At 43.9% G+C, this 22,946-nt stretch overlaps 1 protein-coding gene across 4 annotated transcripts in view; it reads right to left on the bottom strand.

The window, feature by feature from the left end:
- Positions 1-22,515, bottom strand: part of LOC124158608 (dorsal-ventral patterning protein Sog) — a 325,901-nt gene extending 303,386 nt beyond the window's left edge. Inside the window, exons 1-2 of one of the 4 annotated variants that reach the window (XM_046533780.1) lie at positions 20,727-22,515; positions 19,047-19,929 (exon numbers count right to left, since the gene is read on the bottom strand). In XM_046533780.1, the coding sequence (XP_046389736.1) occupies positions 19,047-19,254 (208 nt within the window). In that variant the 5' untranslated portion in view covers positions 19,255-19,929; positions 20,727-22,515. Of the gene's footprint in view, positions 1-19,046; positions 20,500-20,726 lie in introns of all 4 variants that reach the window. The other 3 variants (XM_046533779.1, XM_046533777.1, XM_046533778.1) reach the window with 3 other exon arrangements.
- Between the last annotated feature and the right edge of the window lie 431 nt (positions 22,516-22,946).

Genomic DNA, 22,946 nt, shown 5'->3' on the forward strand with positions numbered 1-22,946 from the left:
GGGAAGTGAGCTTCCATTGGTATTCTTATGGCACATTTCAATGAATTTCATAATTTAGATCTTTCCGCACGCCGAAATTTTGGTCATGTGACAAATTAAATTCGTTTAAAATATATACGCCCTATGGAAATCATTGGTAGTATTTAGGCGGATAGTTAGGTATTTATTAGATACCAGAAGGCAATAAAATGTTTCGTCGCCTCTTAGAGCATTTTGTGGCAGAGTTAGATAGACATGAAAAATTATACAGATTCCCATGGATTATTTTATGGGCCACTTTTCTTTTATTTGAAACATAAATGCATTATTGTAACCAATGGAAAAAATAACCAAACAAAAGGCAAATAAAAATATTCTGATAGACGTGCTATTCTGAAATTATTCTGATAGACATAAAATGGAACAAAACGCTTTGTGAGCCGTTGCGTTCGCCTGATAATTAAAATAATCATTACGTATACAATTATGTTAATAGACAAATATTAGTTCTCAAATAACGTTACAAGAATGAGGTTTTTTATAGTCTTCCCATAAGGGCAAATAAATGAACAGGCCGCTAATTCCAAACAGATGACAATCGAAACTCGGATGTTCCGGACTGTTCATCTCGGACGGAGACTTGAAATGGCGAGGGTGGATGGTGGCGGGTCGTGTCGGTGCGTGGCCGCCGCCGTCGTTTGGCGTGACCGCGAGTCGTGGCTCATCTCACGGCTCGCCTATCTCGCCATCACGCGCGCCTCTACTCCCCGACCGAGGAAAGACGTGTGTTTAGCAGCGATAAAATTATTCAAATGACGGCGCCGAAAAGGCAAAGATCGTGGGGAGAGACGACACGCCCTCGGCGAGTCGAGGAGGCGGTGGAGGACGGGACGGACCTTTCTTTTGTTTCCACGATCGGCGTCGCTCGGCGAGTATCGCCCCGATCTTAATTGAAATTGGGCTCTCGTGACCCAAGGGAGGGGGAGCAGTGTTCACAGTTCCAGTGCTAACAAGCGTGCGCTCAAGAGGGGTGGTGACAATGCGTCCCCGGCCGATAACGGAGACATGGATTCCCACGTATGCAACTCCAGAGAGACAACTGCGTGACAAGGGACGAGAAAAAATCAGAACCTTTTCATAGACAAGTTTTTGAAAGCAAGAAAAAATTACCTCTGAAAAAATAATCTTTGCTCCAGCCTTTTAATCTTCCTTTTCTTAATAATTATTTTACCATGTATCAGTGGCGCAGCGAGGGGGGGGCTGCCCCAGAGCTCAGAAATTTTTTAAAGTTTAATCCATTTTACTTAATTGGATTGATAATACTTATAGAATAGTGTAAGGATTAATACAATATCCCTCAAAAAGCCGTAAAACTCACCATTTTGAACCATTTATCATAAAATTCCGCAATTTATTTATCTCGCTCCTACCTCTCATCCTGGTGAGTATTCCATACCCCCACACACCCCGGTATTAGTTGCACCTAAAGGTTTAAACCCCCCTCCCATATAAGCTACGTAGCTGAGCTAAGTAGCTTATATGGTCTAAAATGCACCTTAACCCCCACCCCAGCCTTAATTCCTAGCTGTGCCCCTGCCATGTATAAAGCGTTAAAAGGAAAATTATGACACAAGAATAAAATATTGGCACCGAACTTTTTATGATTTCATTAATTTTTAAGGTACCGGCGACATGAAAATGTTGAGGGAAGTTCATTGATATAGGCGAAAATAAAATATGCATGCGTAATTTTCGGTGAAGTCTGACGTAAATCCAATAATAATAATAATAATACGGCATACACGGCTATTTATGAACAAATTAAGGTTTCACGCATTTTAAAAATTTCAACTCATTTTTACTATAGTGTTTATTAAGTTAAATTTAAACTTTAAAAATCACCAATGAGAGTTAAGTAAATGATGCAATAAAAACTCTCTATCAGTCAGCCAGAGCACGTCTATTAGGCTTCCCTGCATTCTAAAAAATAAATACAACATTCTTATGACCTAATTTGGGGTTTGACATGTTCCTTGTGCTGTAAGAGCGGAGGCTAAAGCGATAGTATCCTACAGGGAAACCATTTTGAAGAAAAATGTGCAAAGTTTTGATGAGCAATATGCTGGATTCCAGCGGCTTACCGCATCTTAGGCATCGCGTACGGAATTGCACGTGCAATAATCATGGCGAAGTCCTCCATTCTCACATTCTCGCAGGAATACTCCATTCAGACGATAACTGCCGCTCAAAGCAAAAGCACAGCCATATAAACGAACGAGACGCTCCTTTACGATATGAAAACTTAAATGGAACTCAAGAAATCTGTTGTACACACATCACAAGTACAGTTAAGCGGGTAACTATCCTAATGAGAACCAGAACGAAACAGAATTTTTATTCTATAAAAAAGAGTCGCTGATCAATTAAAAAGAAGAACGATTGCAAAAATTCATCATTCGCCTTAGTGTTTTTTCTACGCGTATTATGTAAAGCATTTTGAATTATCTACTTACTATAATAGTTTAAATTCCAATACGAAAATCATTTAATGAAATGTATATCATAAATCCGCAAAATTAAACATTAGGAACCATAATACACAGTCCTTGACTCAAACCCAGTATCTCAAAAAACGGCGATTTAATAGTAAAGACTCCGCGCGACCTTCTTTTCCCAAATACATGTATTTGCAATGTAAGCCATTAATATGAGTGCCACTCTGTGTTCCATAAAATAGGACTCTTTAATTTCACCACGTGACACAAAGACCTACGACACAGAAGCGAAGGGCAAAAACGAGAGAGCATAGAGTGGAAAAGCGGTAGTGTAGGCACAATAATAGATGAGAACGAGCGCTCGAATCCATCGTGACGTGCGCGCATATAAAACATCGTGACCGTGTGTGCGCTTGCTTTCAAAGGTCCGATCAAAAATCGCCGCTGAGGTGGAGCGACAAAGGCGCCGAGAAATGGAAGATGTCCTGCGGGTCGAACGAACATGGACGGATGGATTATATTGGGGAGGGTGGCGGTGGGGGAATGATCGCGCACGCCTCCCCCTTGATTGGATGCTGTCCGGCATGCGGTCCCTCTGGGAGCACCGGTGTCATGGTGGGGGGGGCGGGGGGGGACAACAATGGGGGAGGGGTGTGACGTTTGCGAGAGATCACTCCCCTCCCTCTTTCCAATACCCCCTGCATTCCTCTCGCACAGAAAAGTAGTAACACCCATACCATAATTAGTAAGCACTAGATTGACGATTGGACATAGCGCATTATCACACTCCTCTTTACTATAGATCCCTTATGTCCAGAGCTCAGTTGTCTCCTAACAAGTAAAAATATTCTAATTATTTGAAAAACAGGACGTTCTACGAACGCTTATCAATGTCCAATAAACTTAAACGGATATTGGTTGATGATCCCATTGTTGTAGACAAAATAATTGCGTTCCGTCATGAGGCAGACCTGCCCTCAAAAATTTAAGTATACGTAAGGTATAAATTTATTAGACCAAAATTTTAAATTACGCTTACCAGCAATTAATATAAGCCAATAAATAAAAAATACTGATAAATGACTGATGAAGTCGATGCACCGAAATACCAAATTCCACTACTATATTACCATAATTTATAAAAAATCCTAACAACATAAATTGACTGGAAAAAACAGTAAACGATAAATTTAACTAAAGGCCGCTATACACGGCGAATGATTTCATTCGCATGATCATTCAGTATGATCATGCGCATGATCATTCACCGTGTATGACGGAACAATTCGCGAATGAACCTTCATGCGCATGATCATTCAGCTCAAATTAGAACATATTCTATTTTGCTCGCATGATCCTGTGAATAATCACGTGATCATTCACCATGGCCATTCGCATGATATTTCACCGTGTATAGCGGCCTTAAAACATGTTAATTTTTCCCAATATGTAAGGATTTAACTGTAAAAATGAAAACTGATTATGCCTCGTCGGCAACATAGTCATGTCGCAATGTTATTTGCATTTATAAATTTTAAGCTTGAAACGGTAAAAAAAAATATTTTTTTCTCAAAAGTTATTTAATTAATTCCTCGTGACCAACTTCACCCTCTCCCCCAATGGAATTGCCCTGGCGTTGAATAACTTGAGGCAGCAGCCCTACTTTTAGAGGTGCGGGCCAAATGCTCGACCGACTCGCACACTGCCCCTCTGCGTCAATGCGGTGAGGCGATGCGCAACTCCACCGCCACCCCAACCCCCTGCCCCCACTCACTGACCACCCGCCAAACGTCCAACCACACTTTCACCGCTGCTCCCCGCGCAAGACAAGAGCCAACTCCTCACACACCCCCTCACGAGAAGCATCGGCCGCACCTCAGGGGGAGCGCGCCGACACCTCCCCTGGGTGCAGGGCCAACAACGAGCCGTCGACTGCATCCCACGGGAAATGCGACCCCATGAAGGGACACACGAACAATATTATTGTAATAGTATTCTACGAGACAAGGCACGTTTAAATGGAGCATTTCGCCGATCACCGCGGCTTGACTCCCCCACCGACTTCCCACTTCAATTTACAACAAGGCCTAATCCGCTTTATTCTATCTATATACCCAATTTACTATCTTTTTTATCCCTTCCTCGCTTACCTTAAGCCTGACTCCCAGGACCATTATTTCTGTACCTCAAAGTGACAGCTCCATCGATAGGTTCAGGGACCAAAAGAGTGATCGTTCGACTCATCATTTTCTGAATCCACATTTAAGGGGATAGGGTTGTGATAATGAGGTGGCTATAGTGATGACTTCACACCACGTGGGGCCGAGTTCATATCCTAGAGGTGGCATGAAAGTTTTCAAAGGTTACTCGATCCCTGCATGATGTACTGTGGAGGGCACTTCAAGTGCAGCAAACTGTCAGTCGGATGGGACGCTATGCCGCGACCACCTCGGCGCCTTTCGTTGAACGCAAGCTAATACCAACGCCGGGTTTCTCTCCACCCTTCCCTCCTTACCCTTTCCTACTGAAGCTGCCGGTCGCCTCATCCAAATACCATACCATATTTCATGCATATCATTATCAACACAAATGTTTATTCTATTACCTCAAAAAAGGGAATAATTTGGTGCTTTCCCCCTAATTTGAACTACATCTCAAGTACGCAATCGCTTTTGTCAATTCCTGTAAAAATATTACACTTATACTCTAATTGAAATAGCATTTCGTCATTAAATACGCTAGCAGTATCGAGATGTACCCCAAGAATTCCGGATGTATACAACATTCTATTTAAAAATGCTTGTAATTTGGATTAGGAGTGGAGAACAGCCATTCCATTGCCTCTAAGGATGACTTCAGAGCGTTAAACTATATTTTTTATACAATAATTGAAAAAATACCATGAAAGATATTTTTTGAGATCAATAAAATATTTTGCCGCGTAATATGTAATTCAACATTTTAACAAGAAAAATGGTCAAGTAGGAAAAAGCTATGGATATTGTGATGGCATGTACGGTTGGAAATGAATGACAATAACTAGCTTAACCCGTATATCCTGTTATTAGTTTTAAAATTATAATAAATCACAATATTGATTCAATTAGAGTTATTGTGTATTATTTTAAGCAATTACAGAGGTATCAAGAGGCATTCATTGGTAGTAGAACTTGCAAAAAGTACTAAGTGTGGCAAATTAAAGTTCGAATGTGGCATAATTACATTTCCTTAGTAGATAAAGTTAATTTTTGCTTATTAAGCAAACGATAACTTACTACCAATAAGTCAGTTATTCAGACCCATGAAGTGTAGATAAGAAGTTGATATTTTGGGCCAATATTTGAACTTTTTCGACTTTCTTCTGGGCACTTCGAACTGATGAGGATTCGAAATGGGCGTCGTAGGGACAGGTAGACAAGACAGACAAGTGGAGAACAAGTTCCCAACAAAAGGGAGAAACACAATTATCTCAATGATCTTATCTTCGTGCAGTCGCGTGGGAGGTGGTCCTTTACCTCCGCCTACCTCAAAAACACCGGGAATGGAAGACAAGGCATGGTCAGTCGCCTCGACGGAAAACTCAACGCGCAACTTGCATGAAGCCAAGGCTTTCATCCACAGCATAAAATACGCATGGGATGGACATACCCACAGCGCATAATTGCAAGGGGCAAAACTGATCACCCAAGAAAGACGTTACTTCCCCCTGCTAATACGAGAGACCGATGGGAAGAGCAAAAATGAAATTTATTTCGAAAGAAACGATAAATATCCCCTTGGATCGGGTAAGTGTGGTGGCCAGTGTTGGATTCCTAACCAGCCGATCCGGGTTCCTACCCCGATGATGCCAGAGATTTTTAGGGACTGTCCGATCGCTGCTTGAGCGCTTTGAGAGAAGTATTGCATTCTGTCCGTCGAATGGGACGTTAAGCAGTGATCCCTAAAGCGCCTTTCGTTCAGAGTAAGCAAATGCCGACGCCGGGTTTCTTTCAGCTCCTTCCCTCATGGTGCACGTGACCCCTGGTGTCTGGCACCCCCTCCGAATGCACTACTCCTCTTTCAAACATGTGAAAACTCGTTTTGTGCGGGAAAGGTGATATTCAATCAACCATATTTGAGAACCGAGAGAGAGAAAATATTGAGGTAAAGACCCAAATCGAATCTCATGGCTACCAGTTCATTGCATTTCCACTTCACCGATTTGAAGAAGCTGTCAGCAACGCCGGAGAAACAATCGTCCGAGAAAACGTGTTAAACGCGGTGCAAAAGCTGTGAGACTTGCCACTTCAAAGAGGGACACACATGATTATCTTAATGACCTTATCATCGGGAAGAAGCGTGGGAGTTGGCCCATTACCTCCACCCACCACAGAAATAAAAAGTGAACGACATGGTGGGTTGCCTTCGCGGGCGACACAGCGTGTATCTAATGGTATGCCAGTAAAACGCTTGCTAAAAAGAAAAAAATGGAAAAATTACCATTACACATCTACAACGGTCGAAGAAAAAGTTAAAGGCATATTTATTTTTTCACGGCGATAGCATAAAAATGGGATACAAATAGGAGATACTATCATTCAGGCCATAAATTTCTTTGAAAGTACACATGGGCACTTGTAATAATATAATATGTAGAAGATAACTGCTTTGAAAGTAAAAGATTTCAAGAAGCGAAGCGAATTGCTCACTAATTCAATTCTCACAATTGACACTAAATTCTTATTATGAAACTGGAGACCAGAGTGAACTGAAAATAAAGAAAATAATTTGAACAGAAAAGCGAAAGAATTATTGCCTCTCAAATTCCCACTAAACGCACGGAAAGCATAGAAAAACGAGGTGTAAAACCCGGAGGACTGGCTTCTTCAAAAGGGAGAGACATAATTATCTTATCTTAATGATCTTATCTCGGAGCAGTGTGCCGTGGGCGTTGCCCCTTTCCCTACCTCCGCCCACCACCTCCGAAAAATAAAGAAAGCCACGAATGGACGACAAGACATGGTTTGTCGCCTTGTCCGACGACCGCTCATTCGAGGTGTGCGCCGACGGAATCGAGGAGACGGCGGCGGACAGATGGCTCGGCGGCGGCGGCGGCGGGGGCCTCTGCCTCTACCGCCGCCCACGGCCAAAGTCCCCGAAAAAGGATGGGATCGAGGCCCCAGCATCATTTGCATCGACTCGAAGCATTCGATAGCGGGTGTCCCCGTCCTTTAGCCAGGTTGAAGTAGACTGCTATAGTTGTCTCAAGAACGACATCCCGCTACCATCGTGATATCCACACAGAAGTGCAATGACTTGAGGCATTACTTGATGATGAAGTCCTTCCTGACTATCAGGAAAGGATAAAACTTTGCAAGTTCCACAATAATTTATTTACTAGATGCCCAGGTCCCTTAATCCAGGTTGAAATAGACGGCTATAGCAGTGTCTAACGAAAGACACCATGCTACTGTCGTGATATCCACACAGAAGTACAATGATTTAAGGCGTTACATGATCGAACTCCCTCATTACTATCAGGAAAGAATGAAACTTTTCCCTCCTTGATAAAAAAAATCTTGTCCCTATATTCAGACAAAGCCATCGATTCATACGGCACTCAAATTTTCAATTTTGAATGCAATTTATACATTAATTTAAATCCTAATTCACTTACAGCCGTGAAGTTAGTTCAAAGTGATATTTTAACAAAACATGGCATGAGACAAATTTCAACAACAATATAAAAACTAACAAAGGATAAATCAGAGGAGATAGATTCAATTAGCTGACAGGTGGGACAAGGCTTGTACGGTGAAGTTGTTGTGTGATTAGTAAAAAGGATCGATGGAGGGAAAGAGTGAGTTTAGAAGGAAGGATAGGTGATGTAAAGGTGAGCGCTTTGTTGGGTAGATCCTAGGAATAGGTAGATGGAGTATGGAGAGCGATCGGGTGGATCGGTTGGTATCCTAAACTTCAACGGAGGAGTTCAGGGCAGTCAGAAGACAAGTTTAGGGCAAAATTAAATCAAAAAGTTTCAAATCCAAAATTGGAATAGAAGAAGCGGCAAGGTTTCTACGAGACTTTCCATATTACATGTAATCGGCTACATTTTGCAGTGCACATTCATTTTTGTCCAGTGAAACGTCCTTGGCGTTTAGTCAGGCACCGCCCCAAACGAGGATCCGAAGGCTGAGCGCTGGGGAATTCATAGAAAACAGCAACGACAGCACTTTTCGCGTAGTAAGAGAAAGAGAAGCATATCGCGCGAGACGTCGCTCAATTTTTTTCGTCCATATTCCGCCGAGCGAGGGTCGGCCCCTTCAAAGGCTTCCGCCGCCTCTCCCATCCGATAATCCTCCCATCAGTCGTCGCAGCAGCCATCGGACGCGCAAGGACATATCCGGACAATTCATCGCAAACAAAACCTCTAATGATACCCTCAATAATTACTAATTATAATTTCAATCAATGCAATTCTAGCACGTTGTCCCACAGTATATCTAGGAGTGGATAGCCGTTCAAGTGGGCAGAATTTGCGAGATTTACCGTAGAATTACAGCTAATTAAGTCATTTGGAATGAAAGATCAAAATATGAACAAATAAAAATATTTTAAAGGGGCTACCATGATTTACAATTATAAAGGCTTGAGGGCCTGAGGCAATCGAATACCATGGATATGATAGAATCGAAACCGATTGAACCCACATATGAGAGAAAATAAATCAATTTACACAGGTAGCAATATCATCGGCCTGCCTTCACTTACCTACTTCTAGTATCCTATTAAATCCTACAACATTAACATTATTACCTACATTTATCACCCCTTGACGGCTTTAAAAAAATAAAAAAACAAGAACGATTTCGTCTGCAGGACGATAAAATACGTTTTCAGCAAGTCATGAAGGCACCCATTCAACTGAATTAAAATTAAATAGTTTTAATACAATATCCTCGACATTAAAACATGGCAAACCAAAATGTCCACCGACAGATAATAAAAAAACGAACCACTTCATCTTTACCTCCCGAAAAAAAATCGCTTAATTAGCTACCGTTATCGATAGTTAATTAAATGATTATCGAAATGAGAGTAAGGCTAATTGAACATCCGGGTAGGTACAGCAATTTGAAAGGTAGCAATTTACAACACGGTATTCCAACGCTTCCAGAACAACACGTAGTGCCGTATCCATAAAGGAGGATGTAGGGAATCGCAAGGCATCAGTAAGCAAGACGGAAAACGAAGGTCGGTTCTCTAAATAATCCATTGAATTCAATAAGCAGTGAGCGTAACCCCATGAGTCTCCTGACGAGAGGCCGTAATACCTCGGCCAATCGATTGAAGGAAGGGGGTCCAGCAATAGACAATGCCAGGGCCCAGCCAATAATCCCAATGGCATGAGGAGGAAGTCACAAAGGGCTGCTGATACGATCGAACTGATTAGAGCACTAAAGAGAACGGGTAGAGATAATTTAATTTATCTAAACTGGCGGGATATGAGCGAACTGCGAATAACCGTCTTTTACTCGATATCACTTTATACACAATCATAAAAATAAATAATAGAAAACTAAGACACACCACAATTATAATTAGTTACGTTGTATTTATGTACTATTATTATATCTTCGTGTATAAAATCTAAAGACTGGAATGATTTCACGTTGAAAATCAGCTAACACGCAGAAAATGCAAAGAGTCGTTATTTGAGGGTAGAGCTCACCCCGAACTAGGCCACAGGCGTGTGAATTTCACACATTCATCGTATGGGGTCCAGTTCCTTTCACCGGACCAACTCGCACTTCGAGGATTTTGATTTTGGGTGCCCGAAGGCTTCATCCGGGATTCGAACACAGGACCGCTAGATCGACAGCCAATTGTTCTATTTTCTATTTTGCAAATAGAAACTTATTTTTCCTCTCGAAGGTACACATTCCGCAATGAAAACACACCAAAGAGTCATAAAACTATCGGCTTAAAACCAATACGATATTTTACCATGAACACGCTCTTTTATGAAGCATGCACCATAGGTTAAGTTCAATACATTTCTGTCTCCTAGAGGTGCGCTGTCGGAATGGCTACACTCATGGGGAAAACATAGTTCCCTTTTGTGAAGTATTTTTCTCTGTACCTTTTGGGTATAATCTGATGAAAAAGCGAAAAGAATCAGTGTTTTTTATGAATGAAATCCTATCATACCACTGGGCACTGAAAATATTTGGGAAGCGAACCCATCGCGAGAGCTGCTTTAACTAATTACAGAGGGTTACGTACAAAAAAACGAGCGGAGGCTCCAACCACTGCAGGCACAAAAACGCGGCGGTTCGGAGCGGAGAAACAATTCCGATTTGATTCGTGAGTTTTCACACTGGATCGCCGAGAGGGATCGCAGAGCAGAGAATTCGATTCGGAATTCCTTCGAACAAAGAAAAGAGGGAGTACGATCGTTTCGGCCGCGGATGAAAACACAGGAATTTCATCGGGAGGGGGCACCGCACTGCTTGCTGATCTGTTCCCCAGTAGTTCCATCCACCGCAGATAGGACCCAGATTCTCCTGGCCTTCACACAATTTCATAAAAGAACGACCATTTTTTTTTCTATTACTTTAAGAAAGGGAAAAATTCATTATCGAAAGAAAGAAGTAATTTTTAAGTATAATCCGAAGATTCGGGCGTGTCGGAGTGGAATTTTGCTACTTCAAAAGAAATACTTGCAATTTTACACGATTTTCACGTATTTTTTTGTTTCGCAAGTATTTTTTTCTAAAATTTTCGAAGCCCTGGCGTCAAGTGCCGTCTATTAAGGATACATGGATTCTCAGGAACGACAATTCAGTGGTGGATAGGCAGAGCGACGGTAAATATCACGAATGAAAAGACAAAAATATAATTTGTTCCGCTAACAAATTAGTTTCATTCATCATCACGATACACAATAAAAATGAAGATTACGACGGGGCGATGGTAAGCGTAGAAATCAAAACTAAACTTCGCGGAGTAAAGCAATTTCTATCATTGATTTTATACACATTGACTATTCCACGAATTTTCCCATCCTCAATGCAGGTGAATTTTCCATGGAATAACGATGGAGAATTTGCATTCCCATGTTCCGGCATCAACCGTGGGCTGGCATCGAAAATTACAGCATCTATATTCGTGGAGAGGGCATTCTATGATATCGACGGCGGATGTCCGGCTCAATGATTCCCTTCCCCCCGGGAGGCTGTCCTCCTCTCCGACGAAAAAAAAAAAAAACTCGTCACGGGCAAGTGCAAATCCCTCTGGGAGGGATTTCAGGAGGTGGGTGCGGAGGGGAGAGCGAAGGGGAAGGTTATACTCCCTTTTGGCCTAAGCTGTGCGAAATTAGGGTGTGAAAAACAGCGGGGGAGGAAAAATCAACAGTTTTAACCATAATTTTTCATGTTCTAACTTGAATGACTATACAATTTTCGAAATTTTCCCCTACATTCTTCAAATGCCATTGTGCATATAAGATTCAAAGATACGTGGAAATGAAAAACTGGAGCCCAACAGCAGCCTCTCGATTATGCTGTTAAGATGCGTCGACACCGGTCGAGATGAAAAAAATGCAAGCGTGGAAAATTACGAAGATTTGATTAATCCCTTTACGCTTCCAAAAAAAAGCTCGCATTCAATTAATCTTATGGACTTATATAACAATCTTAATCTTATTCAGGAAAAAACGAGTCCAAAAACTGAACGAGTGGATGTTAAGAATTGTGTGACCTACGATTTTTTATGAATTTATGAATACTCTTAACTGATCCTATGAAACAATATTCATTTCTCTATGCAAAATGAATAATTCGGCGGGGAAAATTGTAATGCATCATTTCAAGACTACGCACGCATAGTTAGAGTGCGTCGAATACTAGCCCATAGGGTGGTTTCCTATTATTTTTTATTGCCTAAATCGAAAGATTATTACTCCTGGGGTACGTATTTCACGCTTTCAGATTTTTAAATGACGATATCTATTTTTCGCGATTTAATGAAAAGTGAAAATTTTCAAGCGCGCTAAAACGCGACGGCTAAGGATGAATGCTGGGAAAACTACGTGTGACGTCGTTCTGGTTCCCGCTGCCGCAAGTGAGGTGACCTTGGGGCGAGGCTTTGAGCGTTGATAGTTGATACGACACAGGATGCTAGCAGGTAGCAGAGTACCCTGCTAGCTGGTAGCGCTTGGCTTAAATAAGGATTATTAATACCTTATTAAACGAAGAAAACTTTCCGACCTTAGCCAGTTTTAATAGGTTATTATTAAGACATGTTTCCCTAAGCTCTGTGCCTCATGAAATCATTGGTAATCTCAGACGGTGTAAAACTCCTATCTACTCGTATAGAAACTAGGTCCCTGTGACGTCACGTGGAGTGGCATCGCATGGGCGCCAATCTGGCCTTTTTCAAATGAGGATAAAATTGATCATTGAGGATAAAATTGCCATTCGTCTAAACCGGTATTTCCAAAACCAATTAATTTGTATATAATGAATACACTAATGGTGGGTAACGAATCGCAATTAATGCCTTTCGTTTCCTTTGATGAAGGAAACTAACCTATTCATCAACCTTTGCCCGACTCTAATGTTTCCCAGACAGCCCCACGCTTTTCCTTGCATTCATGTAAAAGTTGTAATTCATGTAATATTCTATGAAATTTCTTTGACTACTTTTTGTAGGAATTTAAATAAAATGCTATGGAAGAGTCTGATCCGGACTGTATCATTTTAAGGAGCAAATTAATCTGATCTGGAAAGCATCGCTTTACGATGCAGAAACATGGGCACATAGGAAGGAGGACGAGAGAAGACTGGAGGCGTTCGAAATGTGGGTCCGGAGAGGAATGGAGAAGGTGATTGTGACGGAGGAACGACGAAGTGCTGGACATGGTGGGTGAGGAAAGGCAGCTTTTAGATGAGATACGGAGGAGACAGAAGGTTTGGATGGAGCGAGCACTGAGCGGGAAGGGAATGTTTAAATATTGTTAGAGGGTAGAATGTTGGGCAAAGGAGAGAGAGAAGAAAGAAGAGAATAGGGTTTTATTTAGAAAAAATGAAAGAGAGTAGGCCTTATCGTGAATTTAAGACTAAAGACCATGAAGGTAGGTGAGACTGCCAGAATACTTCTTAAATACTGCATGGAAAACTACCTTAATCGATAGGATAATTTAATATTTAAAAATAAAAACCCCCGATTCGTGACATCCCCAAAACATTGCTTGCATCCACATTAGCTTCATTCGCAACACGGCGCATTTATTGGCAATGGGGTGTGGGTGCAGGCGCAAGACCCGTTAAGCGCGTTTCCACGCTCACTTTGCAGAAGAGACAGACAGTCGCCCACGCCTCCGAGACGGGAGGCCTTTTCCGTTCTGCGACCGAATATCGCCGCGCGCGCGCCGCCCGTAATTCGATTTGGCCTCCCCCGCCTCCTCCTCCTCTTGGCCGACCGCCAATGACAACAATCTAGGACGAGACCCACTCGCATCTCTCCTCTGGCTCGGAGGCCCCGCGGATCCCGCTGCACCCACAAGCGAGGCGCCCTCGAGTAGAAGTCGTAGACACCCGGAGAGTTCCTGGAGGACTAGTGGCCCTACTAGGAGTCCCAATCCGACTCGGTAGTAAAAATCATTTTCTTTTCATTTATTAACCCCTTCCACTTCGATTAATTTTCTGAATATCGTGCTCCTATTCTCTATTTATTTTTTCTGTGGCTCTTTTTCAAATGATAGGTAGTGAAATGATTTTTTGTAATCAACGTAGAACCGTGAAATATAATGTGATTATTAAACATGGAGAACACAGCTATCGCTACTCGAATAAAATCATTTAAATCCTTCCAAAGCATCATGTTTCATGAAATATGATTTATTCATGTATACCATGAATGTTTTAACATTGTTAAGCTTTCAAAATAATTATGTTGTTTCTCTAAATAGTGATAGAATTATGAAAATCCGATGAAGACATACACTCGTCATTGCGCGGTTTGGCATCGAAAGTTCATGACGAGCTAGACTCGTCATTACAGCGCAAGGGGTTAATATTCTCCAACGCCAAAAACAGCACTACTTTGGCTTTACACGGCGGTGTATGAGGTAATCTAGCAATTAAACGTATACGAACGTCCATGCACAGGACAGAGGCATCATACCCAGGCGGGACCCGCAGCTTACGGTACGGCTACCTTTACCTCGCCACCACCGAGGCTCAATATTAACTTTACGTTGGAGTCAATGAGAGAGTAAAAAAGTTGCATCGACCGGGAATCGAACTCGGGTAGCCCACGTGGCAAGTAAATATTCTACCATTGAACCACCGATGCTCAGAAAACACATAGATTGCAAAGCCCTCCAAAGCCCACTTTGAACGTTACAATAACACATCCGATTGAATATCTATATTCATGAATGTGATAATTGACGGAAAAATGCACCGTGTTAATACCCAAATTATGCGAATACGTGAACAGAAAACAAAGGGTTCCAATTTAATTCTTGCATTCGTACATGTTCCGTTCTGATCCACCTAAATCCTTCGTGCAGTTAAGACATCAACTCGAGCGTGTTAATGAGGCCTTGAAAGATTTCTTCATGGATATTCAAATTATATAGCCAAACTTTCAATGAAAATCAATCATCACAATTTTTTCTTTCTAAAATTTCTAAAAGCATAGAGGTAGAATTTTCTTACAGAAGATATTCAATGGAGCGAAAGTATTAATATTGTCTTCATAATCACAATCACACTAAAAAACGTACACTGTATCCGATAGGAACTTGCTGACCAATATGGAGTCGAATGTAGAGATGCTATGATCGGAGATCAGTCGTTTATCTGTTTTCCGGCCTTCGATACCAATCATCATCCATAACTCTCGCTTTTGAGGATAGTAATGTTATTCTACGGGCCCACTGGTATGCGTGCGTCAGATCGTGTTTGGCTACTAGCAGTATGCATAAAAACAGCGCGAAAATTGGAGTAAACTTTGGTAGTGCCTATAATGAGCACGCATTTCGCTCAAGGCTGTTAAATATTAGTTTAAAAAACCGATTATTGTTCCCGCAAGCTCGGAAAGGTTTCTCCTGTTTTAGAAATTCAGTCAATGCCTACAAATAGTGGCACAAGAGAGAAATAGCTGACAAAAGCCTTTAAATACTGCACTCATAGGCGGATTTAGGGGGGGTCACGGGGCCCCTCCCCCAGACGCTTAAAAAATAGACGAGATTTTAAATAAAAACATTAATGAATTATATATTTTGATATAAAAGTTATAAATATTTACATACTTATAACTTTTACATTGAAATTAGGATATTATTTCGTAGATAAATTGTTGCATATAGTTTTTAATTCCAAATATGAGAAGAACGTTTGCCTGCAAGACTCTGGTGCCCCCCCCCCCCCAGAAAAAAGTCCAGGATCCGCCCTGGACCGCACTTGAGCATTTTTGAGCTTAAGAATAAATATTCAATGGGCTAAAATATTTATTCTTAGTATGTCGAGAAATATCTCCAAAATTGGGGTTTAATTTGAACTCTTTCGTCCTCAATCTCCATTCAAGTTACCACGGCAAACGATTTTCAGGGAAGTTAATAAGCATGAACGGCCACTTACGTGATGCTTAACCTTTTACAAGAGGTAAGGGTGTTTTCAGGGCTACTGGCTCGATTCTTAAATACTATCAAGCCCTAACACCACTAAGAGCCCAAGGGAATCTGTAGTATTTTACGTTAGTCAAAATAAATGAGTCGTTGAATTATACTCCATCATTATATGTTACTGCTGACGCTATATTTAGTAACTGCCTACAGTTGGACAATATTGACGCCTGCAGCACGTTGATAAAATATTTTTAAATATAATTAAAGTGGACTGTAGAGAGGGCGGGGCAAACATAATGCACAGCGCTCCGTTCGCTTCGAATCTGGTGAAATATTTGGTGCGAATTCGCTAAAATACCCACTGAACAACAGGTTGAAAAACTGCCTGCTTGATAAGTTCAATGCATTTCATAATTCAAAGGGTTGGTGAAGCACTTTACTACATATCACGGGGTTGGAGCATCGAAAAACCTCCAAATCCTTATGTCATTATGATAAACAACGTAGATGCGTTATATCAACCTCAGAACCAACCTAAGATAAGTGGAATTCAAACAACTCCCGCTTCAAACTCGTGAGGGTGAAATTCCGAAGATTCAGAAATGTGATGTTGATTTCAAACGTAATTAGGTCAGATAAATATAAGAAGATTTTCTCTGCTGAAATTAAAAGAAAGATTTAAACTCAACTTAATTTTTACTCATCAGTTCAAAGGATTATTGAACCCAAGCATTTATAATATATCGAAACTTTAGTCACGAATAACTATTCATTTTAAAACATCAAGTCTGCGGAACGCAGCAAGACACTTTTTCGTGAGGGTTGGCTAAAGACCATTAAAAAAGTCTTCGAAGGGAAATATTAGAAAATACACGGTTGTTAAAATATCACTATCAAAGGTTTCTCCAAAAATTACTATGTACTTAAAGAGAGCAATTAGGGTTCTGGATAAGGGCCGTCCCTTCTCTAAGCTGCTCGCCGATGTGATGTATCATTCACCTTTAATATTCCTATAACTATTTTCGGCTCGATTTTTCCGGCACACAGATGGCAATTAAAATAGATCACGAAGTCCTGAGGCAGACAAAAATTGAGAAACATAAATACGACAAGGACGGATAAAGAAGACCTCGGATGAAATAATTGAAACGTTTGATGAAGGGTTTGAAAGAGAAGAATTTCCCGAGTGTGAAAAAATTGGCTGATAAGGAAATTGACGTGAGAACTGCCTCAAAGTAAACCTGAGAAGATGATGACGATTAGGCTAGAGGGAAATGGGCTGGGCGCACGACACCTGTCAAAATTCCACCTCCACCTTCTCAGGGTTCCCTCTGATCACTGGAGTCCTCGTGTCGGAGGAAAGGGCCTGGGGAGGCCGGGAGGGCAATCGCCGTCTCTAGGCGACAAACATAGCGGCCGTCGCCGCGGGACACGGCGCTACCGAAGGAGGCGGAGGAATGGACCGAGAAACAAAATTATGTACATCGCAGAGACATGGGCCACCCAAGGAAAGTATGCTTGGCTCAAGCTGCACAATCGAGAAACATTTGAGGGGGGAAAGAAATGAAATAGTTTCTTAAAAAACGAAAACAAAAATATACTTCATTTCAACACTTCAACCCGTTTACAGTAATTTAAATATTTCATACGCCTTAAAAAATTAGAATAAAAAATGGAATTAAAATATTGAGATGAAGAATCTCTCTCGCTCTACCGGTATGAATTTCTGATCTAAAATTTTATAAAACGGCGACAATATGCAAGAGTGGAATTTCTATCCCCTGAAAAATATTACAAGATAAAAGCTTAGGTTTTTAAGAGAAAATACGAGGGCAAGCGAATCAAAAGAGTCTGCTCGAGCAAGAGTGATTTGTTCTCTACATGTTGTGCAGCAAATCAAGTCCCCGGCAGGAAACGCCATCAAAGGGTACCCCCCCGGGCGATGTGATTGAATGTGGGGGCGAGGAATTTCTGATTTTTCGGGGGGGAGGGGGATAATGAGCCCTCATGAAAGTTCGAGAGGGGCACCCCCTTGGCCGGAGAGAGACCCCCAAAGATGGACACGTCAAAACTGACCACTCCGGCGATGCGAGCGAGACAGACGGCCCTCATATCCCAGGCCCTCAACGCCCACTCGGAAGGCCTTCGGGTTTGATTTCCGGCAACTTGCCCGTGGTCCACAGACGACGCGCGTCAACTGCTATAATTCCCGGAGACGGCGACAGGCGTGGGCAGCGAGCGTCGAACACCTTCACGGCGATTGACACTTTGACAGGTATCCGGGGGCGTGGAGCAGACGACACATCGAAAAATCCTGGCGTTCGGGTCGCCCGAGAGTTTCCACAACGCCCACAGCGCTCGCGAACCCGAAAAAGGCGACAATGCAACCTGTCCGGGAATTAGTACAGATTGGCGGAGGGGAGAGGAATAACGAATATTAAGATCGACGGTATCCACGACGTCAGCATACGATGCTCTCGGTGCATAGTTGCAGGTGGTATTCGTCCACGAATGCTAGCGAATAGGCACTTCGCAGAAACAACGAGGAAACCGTTATTATTATCACTGTAATTGAAGCACTAGATAACGCAAACCGTAAAACATTCACGAGTTATAAAGCTAATAGAGCGTGTAAATCAAGAGTAATAGTAATTTTCAGCAGGAGCACAAGTCACACATTAAGCAATAGCCAAGAGACACAAGTAAACACCGGCTGGAAGTTAAAATTGTTTCAAGCCCTGCGACGATTACGTACAGACTTGGATTTGATAACAACAGAGATGACACTAGTCAACACTGGCACGAGAAAATTGTTTGATAACAACGGGGGGGGGGGGGGAGGGACACACGTAAATAAAGGCACAAGGCGTGGATTTGATAACGACCGGGGTTAACACATGTAAACACTGGCTTTGATATCACGGACACACAAACACCGAGGGCAGGGTACTCACCTGCGTTTCGGACGGGCTTCCTGATGAACTCGCCGCTGTCCAGTAGGGGAGCCTTCTGACGGGCCAGGGCCGGCGTGGGTCCCGCGGAGAACGGCAGGGCCCCGAGGAGGACGAAGGCGCCGGCGAGGAGGAGCGCGGCGGCCGCGGAGAAGGGTGCAGCACGCCGGCGGACCGGCGGATGCGCCAATAAGTCCTGATGAGGTGACATCTCTGGGGTCTTCAGGAGGGTTTAAACAACACAGCGCGGGTCCCGGGCCCGCTTGAGAGAGTTCGGCGGGAAACGGAGGGCGGAGTTCCCGGGGCGGCGGAAAGTGTCCCTCGGCGAGGAGAGTGAGCGTCGGAGACGATATTCGCACACGTCCCGTCAACTGGACTGCCGGAGCTTACTGGAGTGACTGTCCGGCGCGCGCGAGAAAGGGGAGAGAGAGGGAGGGGTGGGTGGGCGGGGGAGGGGAGGGGAGGGGACTCTCTCTCTCTTTCACGCACACTAAACCACTCGGGGTCTGGAGAAAGAGAGAAGAGAAAGAGGGAGGAAATGGAGGCGAAAAGGGTGGTCCTCTCTCTCTCTCACTGCGGCCACACAACAATTCGGCGCAGAGGGAGGAAGATTAGCAAGGAGACCTCTTCCAACCCTCTCTCGGAGAAGGAGCGAAATAAAAAAACTCCTCTCTAAAACACTCGAGGCACGATAACTTCACCCGCTAGCACTCACTGAATATTAGCACACAAACACGCCACGCGCTCACACCATCGAAGATTTACATGTACATGTAGTATTTTCGATCCGTGGAGGAGTTTACCGAAGGGGTTGTCCGTCTTGGTGCTTCCCACTCTTCCTGCAGGTAAGGGGGTGGCAAACGCCTCGTCCACAACCCTCGACACCCTCCTCTCGGGCGAGTCACATGCAAGAGAAAGACACTACTTTTTACTAACAATAAGATTAATGCACGGCGCGATGGCAGCGGCGCCTGCCTATTTATCCGACTGAACGAGTGTGGCAGAACAAAAAACCCCCGTCTGCTGAATATTTATGCAACTAATTGTCTCTTAGGCAACGGCAAATGAGGGGATGATTGAGAGAGCTGAGATAACGGATTGAGATAAAATTACGCCTCTATTTACCCAGAAAATTACGGCTCGAGATCAAATATTTATGAGTTGAGATAACGACGAGAACGGAAAATAAACACAAAACAGCGGCGTACGTATTACTTTTTCATCATTAAGTCTCGACTAATTAAGTAAAATGGTTTTCCAACTGCAAATTACTAAAAAGAAATTCCAAATACCACTCAATTCAATCAAAACAGGTAAATTGTTACTGCTTACCCTTTCCCGGGCCGTGAAATGAAATCAGATCAGCTATTGCAATGAAATATTACTCCACAAGAACTTAACAAGATGATTATGATGGGATACAAGCTCAAGCAATGCAAAAGAAGTCGCAGGTGTCCTGTGAGACAAAGCGAAGAAACGTTAGAGGAATTATTGACTGTTAGAGAGAGATCAACAATATTATTGCCGCCAAGACACTAATTTTATCGGATCAAGTAGGAGGAGAAATAGAATTAAAGGCTTTGAAGCACGTTTCCACGAGGGAGGGAAGGATGAAATTCTAAAATTAAAATAAAATATGATCAACTAAAGTAAAGGAAGCAATAACTCGCAAGGGGGTCGTACCTTGGAGGAGAAGAGCAGAAAAATAGGCTAGATGGATTCTATCCCTCACAGATGCCTCCAACTCGTAAGAAAAGGCATTGCCATCCAAATCAACACCCAAGTTATTCACACGACCGGAATAATTACGGATTCTCCACAGCAGTACGACACAAACGATTATTCATTCTCGAAGAGGTCGGGCATGCGTGAAGCTAGCGAAGATCCACGACACCCGCGGCACAGGAAGACAATAGCGCGACAGAGGCGACCTTTAGCAGTGGTGGAAGAGGGACCAGTGGGGTCCGGGCAACACTAACAGTGCACGGATAAGATGCTATGGTTTCTTCATCCACGGCGACGGCACTTGTAAAACTGGGAAAGAGCTACGAAACCGATGGAATAAGGAGAGACAATCGCGGGATTGAAGGTCTCTTTCGCGGTGGCGGCGGATGGTCCGGTGCGGTGCAGGTGGCACTGTCAGCCCGTGGTTGACATGCGGACGACCCTCAGTCGTCGGTCGAATTTGACGGTGGATGTGCGGCTCGCGGCCGGCCGTCGATTCAGTCCACCGTGGGGACGCCTCCGAGGCTCGCGGGTGCCGGCAGCCGTCGTCTCCGGTGCAGCATGCGGGGAACAGCGAAGCACCCGCGGGAAGGTGGTGCATCGCCAGCAGGAGAGAGAGGAGAGGGGTTCCCGAGCGCACGACACGCGTGGGGGTGGGGACGTAGCGGCGACGGCTCCGTTGTCCTTTGCAGCAAGTGAAGTTTTGACGCACCTCTTCACAATTTCACTCGCATTTCCTGAGTCTTACTTCGTCACAATGGAGGTGCAGTTCGAGTGTCAACCGATAACGAAGGCGAGCGGAAAAAAGTTCCTGAGGTTGCATTCAAGCTATATTTCGAAAGGACCGCGCAGCGGAGACAGTTGAAGGCGACACAGCGTTCAGGGACCGAGGCGAAAGTCACAGAGAGTAGGAAACGTACCAAATAAGGTGGTTATAACGACTATTTACTCCATATCGCACTGTTTGGAGATACCAATGAACTGGAGCGTCCAAAATAATAATCACACAAGTTGAACACCACTCAATGAATAAAATTAGTGTGCGTGGGAAGGGGTGGAGAAGTTGTTCACAGGCGGGAGCAGAAGTCACTCACACGTGGAGAGGGAACTAAGTTCGATTTTGGGAGCTGCAATTTACCCCGTCGACCATGGAAAGTAGAGGTGAAAAATATTCCGAAGATCAAATATTTATGAGTTGAAATGATGGTTGAGGATGGACTTGAATTGAGGAAAAGGTGAAAAATATTCCGAATACTCGTTTAAGTGGAAGGCAGTACACTCGAAAAGTTGACGACGACGTCGTAGTTACGAACAGACAGCGAGGAAAATTGCAGGCGATGGATGGTGGCGAAAGTCACTGCAAGCAGGTAAAGGTACCGAGTTCAATGCCAGGAACACTATGATATGCCGCCTCCTGCGGAAAGGAGGGATGAAAGGGAGACAACGATAATCCTCGTAGACGTTGAAGTGGAGGGTGCACCTTCCCTCTTGGGGAGTTCCCGTCTGACGCCCACCCCTCACGAGGGGGGAAGGGGCGTTGAGCGCGCACTCTCTCGGAGAACGGGAGCGGGGGAGGGGACACGCGAAAACCACTCTCACTCCAGCAGCGCGACGGTCACCGCAGCCGCCGAGGCAATTTCTCCGCCGTGCGCTCAATGCGAACGCGAAAAACAACACGCAGACACACCGGGGCAAGATCACGTCCCGGCGAACACCCTGACGGCGGAGGAACGGGCCCACACCATGTCCTGAGAAGACTCCCCCACCCTCCTACTCCCCCCACCTACCCCTCCCCCCTACTCCACCCACGAAGGGTCCAGATGTCGCCACCGGCAGAGGCAACCACCCACCCACACACAAACGAAGACTCCCCCGGCGGCGCTATGCGTCGTGGGGGCGGGGACACGCGCCGGCACAGCGCGCAACAAGTTACACCCGCCGTATACACACACACACGCACGGACAGCGCTCACAGAAACAGAAGTTTCACACGCGCGCGAGGAGGAAAGCAAATCCTTCGTGTTGGGGAGTGTTGTGTCGTCGCATCGGCGCGTGCTGTTACAAGCGTCAGTCCTGTCGGCGGTGCTCCTTATTCGCTGTTCTTGCGTTGGGAAGAAGGCAAGAGCTCCCGCAGAGCGGCGGAATGAATCCGACGACGTCTCGCACACGACTGTTTCC

This window comes from Ischnura elegans, chromosome 5, assembly GCF_921293095.1.
Source record: "Ischnura elegans chromosome 5, ioIscEleg1.1, whole genome shotgun sequence".
Lineage (NCBI taxonomy): Eukaryota > Metazoa > Arthropoda > Insecta > Odonata > Coenagrionidae > Ischnura > Ischnura elegans.